This window comes from Elgaria multicarinata, chromosome 11 (genome assembly GCF_023053635.1).
Source record: "Elgaria multicarinata webbii isolate HBS135686 ecotype San Diego chromosome 11, rElgMul1.1.pri, whole genome shotgun sequence".
NCBI classification, from domain to species: domain Eukaryota; kingdom Metazoa; phylum Chordata; class Lepidosauria; order Squamata; family Anguidae; genus Elgaria; species Elgaria multicarinata.
The window spans coordinates 3,899,288-3,911,650 of NC_086181.1; the positions used below are offsets into that span (position 1 = coordinate 3,899,288).

General features: G+C 44.4%; 1 protein-coding gene across 2 annotated transcripts in view; it reads left to right on the top strand.

Moving 5' to 3' along the window:
- The first annotated feature begins 5,065 nt into the window (after window positions 1–5,065).
- Window positions 5,066–12,363, top strand: part of CDC27 (cell division cycle 27) — a 36,365-nt gene continuing 29,067 nt past the window's right edge. For both annotated transcript variants that reach the window (XM_063137981.1, XM_063137982.1), the window contains exon 1: window positions 5,066–5,358. In XM_063137981.1, the coding sequence (XP_062994051.1) occupies window positions 5,332–5,358 (27 nt within the window). In that variant the 5' untranslated portion in view covers window positions 5,066–5,331. The remainder of the gene's footprint in view (window positions 5,359–12,363) is intronic.

Below are 12,363 nucleotides of genomic sequence, written 5' to 3' on the forward strand. Positions count from 1 at the left end.
TTTTTGGGGGATTCTTTTTTTGGAACAGCAACTAGGCCTTGAAAGCCCACTCCATATATACACAGGCCTTCTTACTTCCAGAAGCCTCTCTCATTTTCAGGCCCCACCTCTCCACAGACAGCTGTTCTACTGGGGGCTGTTCTTAAAGGTATATGAAGCATAAACTGCCTGCCCAATAATGAAGTTCTTGTGAGGGCTTCTGCCCTGAAATGAGGCCAAGAAGTGTTTTAAATAATAAATAAATTCCCTGGATGGTGTACAATACTTCGAACAGCCACAGCAGAGTTAGGTTCGTCAGTCAGATTCGCATGGGTGCAGTGCGGATTGGAAATTTACAAAGTACATTGGAAAGTACAAGGAAAGAAGAAATACCAATAATACAAGAACAGGAGAAGTGCCAGTTTTATGGTTAGAGCTCAAGCTCAAGAAGGACAAAGAAGCGGTATGGCGGTCCAAGTGTCCAGGTACTAGGAACATGGCGAGGGGGTTAACAGCTGACAAAGAAGGGACATATGAATAGCGTGGAATAGGACAGTTAGGTACAGTGACCAACCAAGGATCTAAACACACACCATAACTAAGGGGCAATCTTGATGACGATGGCACATTGGTGCCTCAAAACCTCGTGGTTTATCTCCTGCGGGGTTGTGCCATCTTATCTCCACTTGTAGGGGAGAGCGCAGGACGTATATTGATCATTATGGAGGGATCATCTCCCCCACTCTCCGAGTTCCCTTGCAAGTTCCCAACACACTGGGGGCAAGAGAAACAGCACCAGGTACCTTGTAAGCAGGGACACGTTCCCTCCCCCCATTGCTAGTCGGTTCCTCCTCGGTCTTTTTTTGGGTGGGGGAGGAGGAGGGGTGGCAGAGACACGATTCTTGCCGCCTGATCGCCTGTATGTTTACTCGCAAGTAAGCTCCTCCAAGGCAGCGCAGGGGCATTCCGGCAGCCATTCAGCTCACCAACCCACCCCATCTCCCCTGCCCAGGCGGATGACGACCAATCAGGGTGCCCATTTGCCCAGCCATGCCTCTGCCAAACTCCAGAGCACAGCAGCAGATAGCGATGTGCCATTCTCACTGCACTCCAGACAAAACAGTTGGGCTAAGTCCCAAATTTTTTTGTTTCGAAGCTGCAGGGGAAAACCCTGGGATGGCTCTGCAGTGGCTTCTGCGTCATATAAACAACACAGTGCCACTGCAGAGCCACCCTGGGGCTTTCCCCACATATAGACAGCCCCTAAGTTTGGTATCTGGGGTAATGAATTAAAAAAGTATGGAAGAGATTTGGATGGGTTGCTTCTGACATCTGGAGTTCCAGGGAGAGTAGTCACAACCATTAGCAGTTGCAAATTAACATGCTTGGAAAGTTTTGTAAGACTTAAATATTTTCTCATTCGGTGTTAATGTGTAACTTTAGTATGTTAAATAAAACTTTAACATTTACTTTTCAAGCAACTGTGCTGTTCAGTCCAAAGAACAGGCAGCAAACCATGGATCAGACTCTTTTTCTGTGGTGTGGGATTTGTAAGAGTTGTCTGAAGTGAGGTCTGTATTTTAAAGTGTTTCCAGTTGTATCAATTAAATACAGCTAAAAATAAATTTCCTACATTTATTATTATTATTTATTTATATAGCACCATCAATGTACATGTACATAGTACATTGTACAATGTACTGAGAAGGCCTGCCCCACACACACTTAGGGAAACTGTGCTTCAGAGCAATGAGCAATTCAGCATACTGTTACTCGTTTCCCAGTTCCCTGAAGTGCTTACTGTAGTTTGGTTCTGTTGGAAGGCGAGTTAATTAAGGCACAATCCTATACAGGTTTAGACAGAAAAAGGTTCTACAAGACCCAGCATCCCTCCAGTCAGCATGGCTAGCTGCAGAATGCTGGGACTTCTCATACTTTTTTCTACCTAAACATGCATAGGATTGTGACTTTAGAGACTTAAACGGTACTGCAATATTTACAAATATAGGTGAGCATGGGTAAAGGCACACAGTTTAAAACTCCTACAGGCAGCACTTCTGCCCTACATCAGATCCCCCTGCGAGGTAGCCCCGAAACATCCTTTTCAGATGCCTCCTTCTCAGTCTCACTCTGCAGTTTCTTTTTTGTTCCTTTTCAGAGACACTCTGAGATTACCTCACCTTAGAATGTGTGTGTGTGTGTGTGTGTGTGTGTGTGTGTGTGTGTGTGTGTGTGTGTGTGACTCTTCCCAGGTATTTCCTAGCCTGGATCTGACATTGCCCCTGGATCTTCATGTGGCAGTGATGACAAGAAATGCATTTACATAACTGCATCTAGTGCCCCAGCTGTAGCTGTTCCTAAGTCAGTCTGATCTGACAACAGTTATCCATGCCTTGGTTACATGGCATGGTGGTCTATCTATGTTGGGGTACCACTGAAGAATGTCTGGAAGGTTCCATTGATGCAAAATGTGGCAGCTAGGCTGCTAATCTGGGCACAGTATCATTATCACATCACCCCCAACACTGAAAGAACTGAATAGTTGCCAATTTTCAGGGCTCAATTCAATGTATAGGTTTTAACCTTTAGGGCACAATCCTATCAACGGCACCCTTGATGACAGGAAGCTGCCAAACTCCGAGGCATCCAATCATCCAATGCAAGGCGGGAGGAGTAGCAGAAATTATCTTCGCCCCCATCCTCTTGCCCTGCAGATTTAATTAGGCAGGCTTTTTATCTAGTTTAGTGAGGGCTCTTTGGAGCGGGAAAGGAGGATGCTGGAAGAGCTCAGAATAACTTGTATCCTGGCCCCGCCCCGCCCCGCCCCACCCCACCCATCAGAACACCCCCTTTCCCCCCTCAACAAGGTCAGGTTTCCAAACTCCCAGAGACAGCTGGCATGGTTCTCTCAGTGCCAGCTGCAAGAGGGAGGGGAGCGAAGGCGGTTGGCTCTCCAGCTCCCTTCTGAGGTCAGAGTCCTGTCTCTGAACCTGGAAGGATTTTACAAGCTATCCTAAGGTCCCTGGGATGCTTTCATTTCCCACAAACGCACACTTAATTACTTTAATCCTATACACACAAATTCTAGTCCCTATCTAGCTCTTCACTGTCTGTCTCTTTACAAGCCCTATCCAACCTGTTCCCTATCTATACTAGGCAAGCACAGCTCCCTGTTTATATATTACACCATTTCACCCACACCCACTCAGCCAATCATCTCACATACGCAAATACATCACTCATACCACTCTCTCCCTACATCTACTTACCAGAAAACAGTCATATTATTAATATACATATACAAACCCAGATTCATAACTTATATACCTGTGACATCACAGATGTCTTTAATTTTTTTTTATTATTGTTTGTCTTAATGTGATTAGTGATGTACATTGATGGTGCTATATAAATAAATAATAATAATAATAAAACACTTTTTTTGGCATCAGTAAGGTCTGCTTGCATTTCCTTTGTGACCATCACCAGCAGTAGCCATTCAAGCAGGCTGCAGCAGATGAAGATGGGATAGGAAGCAGGGCCATTCCACCCGCCTTGCTGAAAGTCCATTTGCTTTCTTCCTCTTCCTCTTCCTTCCCTATTCCTTTTTCCTTTTGTATCATTCTGTACAGCACCATGTACATTGATGGTGCTATATAAATAAATAAATAATAATAATAATAATTTATTTTTAGATTATAAGCCTGTGGGCAGTGGTTGTTGTTTTTTATTGATTGTACGTAAACCATGCCAGGAGCCTTTTTGACTGAAGAGCAAAATGTGTTAAATAAGTAAGCTTTCATATGTATTTATTCTAAAGATTATACACGGCAGCTTTTGAACTGAATTATTCCCAAGGCGGTTTACAACAGACAATCCAATTCAATACAAAGGTATTAACTCATCTTGGCGGTGGGGCAGCTAAGACAGATGCTGAGGGAAATGTTAAAGCCTGTCCCCAGTTCTCTGCCGCTGTCTTCCAGCCTGTGGTGAACAGGCCTAATTTGTACTGGAACTCAAATCCCAGAATCATTTTTAATAGGCATGATTCATGGACCAATTCAGTGCTGGGTTTAGGAACAAGCCAAGTAAGCCATGGCTTAGGACCTCATATTCTGAGGGGGCTCTAAATATGTTGGAGATAACTAAGATTTATGTTAACTAAGATGTATGATGTTGGAATGTCTGGTGTGACTTACAGAAGAGTTGCTTTATAGAGAGAGAAAGCATGGCAACACAACATTTAGTATTGGAGGCAATAAGCACAAACTAGAGCCAGTGTAAAAGAAGTTCAAACCAACTTCCTTTTTTATACGCATCTTCACATCTAACACTATTTAACTTCAAGAGCGATACCCTTTCATTACCCATTCTACTATAATGCAATACATTTTCTCAGGGTTTTTTTTGTGTGTGGTATGGCATGGCTTAGGGCCTCAGCATGTCTTAAACCAGCCCTGCACCAATGAAAAATAAAGAACAGGATGCCTCTGAGCTTGTGCAGAGTACCTTTCCCTCATCAATTGGGAAGTGGCAGCCAGCTCACACACGTTTAATATTCTGCTTCTAGTTCAGGAAGATTTGAGCTCCAGTGTGTGTAGTTATAAACATTCAACCTTGCTCAACAGAAAAAGGCTGTCCAATCGGAACCCTCAATATTCAAGGCAAAAAAATATCGAAAATTCTCCGTAACAGCTCGGGTATTTCCGCCTCCATTCACTCCGTCTATTTACATAAAAGAAGCTGATCTCCCTCGTTTATTTCAGCGTACCCTCGTCTCCCACGGTATATTCTTATTTTTTGTGTTATACCCTTCCTACGTCTATAACACGAATGAGCTGATTACACTTTAAAAAATTAAGTTCAGGATGGGGAGATGATTCCTTTCGCCCCAATCAATCAAAGAAGAGCCTTTTCGGGTCACTTCGGTTATTTCCGTCAAGAGAAGCGATTGTGGCGAGCAAACCGTCCAGGCTTCTGCGTGCTTTCGCCTTCTTTCGGCTCTTTCCGTCTTCGCCGCCATTCGGGTCCTTTCCGCAGTGACTCGGGAAGGAGCAGAGGAAAAGGTTTCCCCGTCGGGTATTTCCGTGCCTTTCCGTCAGCCGCTCGGGAAGACTCGGCTCCTGACGGGCCGGGGCCTTCTCTTCGTTTACCTTCCCTCCTTCACGGCCCGGTTAACGGTCGCTGCCAGTTTAAATGAGACGGGGTCCGGGCCGCTGCTACCGCCGCGTCACCCACTGAGGCGGAGTCTGAGTCTGTCAGGAACAGGAGGGGGGAAGAGGAGAGAGAAGGGGCGCCCTCCCCCCACCTCCCTCATCCGGGTCCTGTCCCTGAGCGGGGAGCTGGGGCAGGATGACGGTGCTGCAGGAACCCGTCCAGGTACGGACCCCGGTGGCGATGGGCCTAGGCTCAGGCAAGGGGAGAGGGGGCGCGAGGGGGGGCGAGTGGCGGTCCCGCGCCTCATCTTTTTGCCCTGACGCGATAAGGCTTCCTCACAGACCCCCTTTCCTCCCTGCTGGGGAATTGCGGGTTGGATGGGGGGGGGATCTTTTTGAATTCCACTCTTCTCATACCCGCCCCCCCCCCCCGTGGATATCGCGCGCACCGGTGCCCGCAGCTCACCTCTGAATCAGTCAGCCCCGTTCTCCCTTTCCCTGGGAGGAACCATGTGTTGTTTTAAAATAGTCCTTTCCACTTCATGCCCTTAGCCCCGCTCCCAAACTATCAGTCACCCCTTCCCTCAGGAAGTACCTTCTGCTTTTCTCCCCCGGCCTTGCACTCAAATCAGTTTCTTCCCAAGAGGGATCCCCTCTTCTCAGCCCTCATAAATCCTTTTCGCCACCTGCCCATTAAACATCTGTTGGGTTATTCTTTTCATATACTTAACAACATCTCCCCCTTTATAAGTCCTCTTTAGTTACTTACACTAATTTTGCATTTATACGGGGCTCCTAATGGGTTCCCTTCTAGAAGATGAGCAGGCTCTACCTGCTTATTAACATTTGATACTCCTTCCTCCTCTGCCCTCCTTGCCCTTAACCATTACAATCCTTGTCTGCTTCCCCTTTCCCTCAAAGGGCCTTCTCTTGTACAATTGCATTCCATGCTTATATATTCTCCTGTGCTTATTCCTTTCCCTCCTCTTTGCTACTCCAGGATATTATTACCCACCACCTGCTTGCTCTCTTGCCAAACCATTATCATGCAAGGGTCTTGCTGGGAAGGCCTTGCCCATATAATGCATTCCCTTTTGCTCCCCAGTGATCTGGTAGTGTTCCTTCCAAAGAGGGCCCCATATTTACATCTCCTCTCTTGCTGCAGGAAGAAGAATGTGACTAGGGCTGGAACAATATTTCAAAAATATAGGAGCCAGGATAAGATTTTCAGGTGGTATTTCTGCATAGAGATGAAAAGTTTTGCAAGCATGAGGTGGTGTCATAAAACTTGGGAGTCTGGTGGACCAGGAAGTTGGGATTTTCCAGCCCTCAGTGCAACCTGCCTTCCCCTTCTTTATTACAATACTTCTAGCCTCCTGTTTTCTTCACCCATGTTCTTTTCATCTGGTGGTAGTAGTGAGTGTTGTTGTTGATTTTAAATAATCCAGCTCCACAAATATTTTAATTCCAGGGGTCCGTTTGGTATCTTGTGCATGCATTCCACAGAGTACCATTTCTTAACTCCTCCTCCTGTATGTGCTGACTGCCCTGTTCCTCAATTATTCATTTAGAATTCAGTGCCATCTTTTCGTGAAGGGCAAGGTTGAAGCATTTTAAACTATAAAAATAAAACATGTACTTTTACTTTACATTTAGTTTACTTTTCTGACACCATTACATCTGTATCAAGCCAGCCCATGGAGCTTTTCAGAGTAGTGAAATGTCTTTTATATCAGGATCCATAGGGGTTGTTGGATGATATCTTGGTAGCCTGCTGCAAATAGTCACTTGCATCCAATCCAACATTGACTCTACATTGATAGACCCAGTTGATGAACCTCTGGTAAATGCTTGCTCTGTTATGGATTCTTTTCAGTTTGTGCCTTTGAATGTGGACTAGGTTTTGGAAGTGTGAGGTCGATCACTTCTACGCTCAACCTTTGCATGTCTTGGCTAGTTGAGGTAACCAGGTTGGGGGAAGGGACAATGATTAATGCTTTTCTGGATGAGGAAGTTATTTCATCTGGTTTGAAAATAATAGTAATGTGCTCTCTGCTAAAGGAGTCTGCTCTAAATTCTACCATATTAGACAATTATAGGGCAATGTCCAATATTCCATTCTTGGGAAAGATGGTCAAGTGTAGAAGTGTGATGATGGCGCAGCTCCAAGATGCTTGAGTGTGGGATGGTGACCCAGTGCCAAGATTTTCTATTTGAGACTGGTAATCTTGACCCATTTCTGTCTGGCTTCCATCCCAGTTTTAGGAGCGGAACAGCTTTGATTACCCTATTTGATGAACTGTGATGGGAATTAGACAAGGGGAGTGCATCCATGTTGGGTCTGTTGGAAGTCTTTTGATACCATTGGGTTGGGGGCACAATACTACAGTGGCTCCAGTCAATCTTGGAGGAAAACTTTGAGAAGATGGCACTGGGGGTTATGTGCTCAGTGCCTTAGCTTTTGTTCTAAAGTGTTCTACAGAGTTCTATCTCGTTCCCTTCACTATTTAACATATGCATGAAACTGTGCAGAGAGATCATCTAGATGTTTGGAGTCGGTTGCCATCAATATGTGGTTGATTGCAACTCTATATGGCCTTACCATTTTATATTGGGCGGGCTGTGCAAGTCCTCAATTGTTGTCTGAGGCCATTATTAGGTTGAGCAAACAAGTTCAAGCTCCATTTGAACAAGACAGAAGTTCTCTTGGTCAGTAGGCCAGTTGTCCCAGTGATAGGGTGTTGGCCTATTCTAGATAGGATTGCACTCCCCTTGAAAGACAGGTTTGTACTGTTCAGCCTTGCTCCTGGATGTTTGGTTGGTGTTTGCAGCCAGCAACACTTTTATGTTGTTGCTCCATTTCAACCTATATGCCCACTGCACCCATTCTTGGAGAAAATGGACCTGGTCGTGTATGTTTTAATTACCTCTGGACTGCATTATTGTAATAACATGCTCAACTTGGAATCGTCCTTGAAGACTAGATGGAAACTTCAGCTACTTCAAAACATTGCCACAAATGTTCTGACTGGTGCCAGATTTCAGGAACATGTTATATTCCTATATCAGCTAGCACAATTCAGTGTGCTGGTCATTACCTTTTAAAGCCTTTAAAGGACCTCCTCCAACCAAATGAAGCTGACAGCTCTTTGAGATCTTTTGAGGCCCTTTTGAACATCCCTTTACCTTCTGAAGTATGCTTGATGATACGGGAGACAGTCAGTTCTGTTGTGGTACCTGGAATGTGTAACTCAGTTCTCCAGGAGGTTCACTTGTCCTCCACTTCACCAGTGTTCCTCCACTGAAGATAATAACTGGGTTCAGAACGTGATAACTAATGGCAGATAGCAAAACTCTCAATGGCTGATGGGATATTAGTGGGAACACTGAGGGGGGAGAGAGGGCAGGGGATGAATGAGTCAACTCAGCGTGGACTAATAGTCAACTCAATGCTGATCGTAATCCACATCATGGTTGATTATTATATTGTGTGGGGAGTAGCCCCTAGATAAACAATGGTCGAAGTGATTATTACCCCAACGGTGGCTATTGAGTTGTCTGAACACAGCTATTAGGACAACACAATAGTCAATGGTGGGTTAATAGTCAACTCCACAGTTGATTATCAAAGGGGTACTCCCCACACAACATGATTATAATCATGATTATAAACATTCTACCTTTATAAAGGAGTAATTGGGGGGTCATTGTAACGTTCATGAAATCGAAAATGTTTCACCAATCTTCCTCAAATTTACATGTGTCAGAAAGAAATGTTGGTTTTACATACCCTGAAAATTTCAAGAAGGTTGGTGAAAGATTGAGGAAAGGAGGGCAGTTTATCTGAATCAAAATGGTTCTGATAATTTAGACTGGCAATTTTTTTATCCACGAAATTTGGAGTATTGAGCCCATTAATCCAGTGGTGGTGTCTTCTTCTTCCTTCATTGTAATTGGTGGAATGGTTTTTCTTTTTTTTAAATTCCCTTTGGTTGATTTTTAATTAATATTTATTCATCCTATTAGAGTGAATACAGAGGCCTTGTCCAGGCATAGCACGCACATGCTCAGTAGTATCGCTCTCTCCCTCCCTCCTGCCTCAGATAGATTAGAATGTTGAATTATTAATGCATCTCTCAGGGAGGGGAGTTTCCCACCATGTTTAAAAGAAGTGGTAGTACGGCCGCTTCTAAAAAAGCCCTCCCTGGACCCCCTGGACCTTAATAATTACAGACCGATTTCAAATCTTCCATTTTTGGGCAAGGTGATTGAGAGGGCAGTTGCCTTCCAATTCCAAGCAGTCTTGGAGGATACAGATTTTCTAGACCCATTTCAAACCAGCTTCAGAGTGGGATATGGAGTTGAGACAGCTGTGGTCACCTTAGTGGTTGATCTTCTCATGAGTATTGACGGGGATTGTGACCCTGCTGGTACTTTTGGACCTTTCAGTGGCTTTTGATACCATCAACCATGGTACCCTTCTAGAATGCCTGAGGGGTTTGGGAATCAGGGGCACTGTGCTCCAATGTCCTACCTCTCGGGAAGGTTCCAGATGGTGATGCTTGGGTATAGTTGCGTCTCAAAAAAGGAGCTATTGTATGATGTACCACAAGGTGCCATCCTATCCCCAATGCTGTTTAACATCTACATGAAACCGCTGCGAAAGATAATCTGGAGGCATGGGGCAGGGTGCTATAAGTATGCCGATGACACCCAAATATATTTCACTATGCCTTCGACAACAGCATCAGCTAAGGATAGTGTGGGATGCTTGGAGGCAGTAATGGGCTGGATGAGGAGAAACAAACTGAAGCTAAATCCAGACAAGACTGAGGTGCTTGCTGTCAAGGGCTCTGGCCTGGGTTTGGAGGTGTCTCAACCAGTTCTGGATGGGGCTACACTCCCCCTGAAAGACTGCATTCGCAGCTTGGGGATGCTCCTGGATCTGGCGCTCCAGATGACATTCCAGATAGATGGGACAACCCGGAGTGCCTACTATCAGTTTCTGCTGTTGTGCCAGCTGTGCCATTTTCTAGAGTTGGAAGACCTAAAGACAGTAGCGCACATGCTGGTAACCTCAAGGATCGACTTCTGCAATGCGTTCTACATAAGGGCTACCATTGTATCTAGTCCGGAAACTTCAACTAGTTCAAAATATGGCAGCCAGGTTGGTCACCAGTACATCTAGGGGTGAGCATATTACTCCAACATTAAAATCACTCCACTGGCTGCCAATTAGTTTCAGGGCAAAATACAAAGTGTTGGTCATTACCTTTAAAGCCCTGCGTGGTTTGGGTCCCGATTACCTGTGGGATTGCCTTCTCTCACACAGTCCACCCCACACACTCAGGCCCTCTGGAGAGAACTTACTTCAGTCAGCCAAAACTAGGCTGACAACTGTTACCCAGAGGGCCTTTTCTTCTGTCGTCCCCAGACTGTGGAATAACATCTCGGAGGAGATTTGTAAACTTAACTCTATCTCTCTGAATTTAAGATAGCTGTAAAGACTAGCCTTTTCCGGCAGGCCAACTCAGATGAATGTGAAACAAAGAATTTTTATGATGTGTTGATTTGTTGTACTAATGTTGTTCCCTGCCTTGATCCAAAGGGACAGGCGAGTAAGAAATAAATATATTATTATTATCATCATCATCATCATCATCATCATCTATGGTGTGGATTAAGGCCTACATCGAGTTGACTATTAGCCAACGGTGTGTTTGACTGGCACATCACCCCTCTCCCCCTCACCAGTCCTCCTGCTGGTATTCCATCAGCCATTGTGAATTCTGCTGGCTGGACTAGAACAGCAGCTGCCGCTTTTGTCACCTTCCAAAGGGACTCTGCAGTTGCCGAAAATAACAAACTGTGCAATGAAACAGTGCCCAACATGCAACACAATAACCAACGGTTGTTCAAATAATCAGCTCTGCACAGCGTTGGTTATTTGCATTGGTTATTTCTGCCGAATAACCAGCCATGGTGTGAAGAAGTCTGCACAGATGACACAGTAACCCACTGTTGACTATTTAACCCACCATTGGTTATTGTGTCGTCTGAACCTAGTCAATGCTTTCCTGGCAAGCCTTTAATATATGTTGTAAATAGGGCTCTTCTTTTTTTTAGTCTTGGCTCTTTTCCGTATTAGTTTTATTTATTTTTAATTGCTGATTTAAAAATATTTTTATGGACTTGTTAGTATTTCTTGTTTATTTTTTAAAATTCTTGTACTGGTTTTATTGTATACGCAGCCTTGAGCACTTCTATTCCAAAGATGGCAAAGTGCGAAATAGCTTCGGCTTTTGGGTAGTAAAGAAATGTATTAAAGAAAGAAAGAAAAATGAAGTATCTTAAAGGCCCAGTCCAATGCAGGTTTAGACAAGAAAAAGACCTACGACTCCCAGTATGCCCCAGCCATGTTTCTGTGTTAAACATGCATAGGATTGTGCCCTAATAAATTTGTGCCTCATCTCTTGTTTGGCTTATAATGAGCCCAAAGGTATGGGTTGGGATTTCTGGATTTGGGCAAATATTTTGTTTCCTATAATCCTTGTGCCAGTCCATAAAACATACTGTGGATTTATCTCTCTTTACCCTCCTCCTCCTCCTCCTCCTCCTCCACGTCTTCCTCCTCCTCCTTTCATATGTTTTCTCCAAGGACAAGAGAATGAAATACCAACCAAATCATTCATCTTGGTGTTTCATTTCAACTACAAAGGCTTACATTTGTTGTTGTTGTTGTTGTTATTTCAGGGGCATTATATTGAAATTTGGGCTTTCTTTAATATTACTCTTGGCCATCCTGATCCCTACTTAATATTGGGATATGCTGTTGCTAACTGTGATGATAGATATTCCCTCATGGAATTGGTGTGCTAGCTCCTAATGCCTTTTTATTTTTTCCTCACTTTTGTTGAATTTGCTGATGAAATTCTGCAGTAGCAAACAAGGGGACAATTTTGTTTGAAAACAAGGCATATGGGGAGTGTTTGCCTTGTTTGGAACCCCGCTCACAGGAGGCTTCTAGGAGCACAATTCTGCTTCCAAAGAAGGCACACATACTCTTACGTGTTTTGTTTTCAAGCTAACACAGCAGTAAATATGAGTAGGGAGGCTGCAGAAACAGTCAGAAGAACTACCTGTGGTGGATGGACCTCATATCCATCCCTAGCCCCTCTAACTAGTGGGAGGACTCAAGTTGCAGCAAACACTGTGCACCAGTACAGTG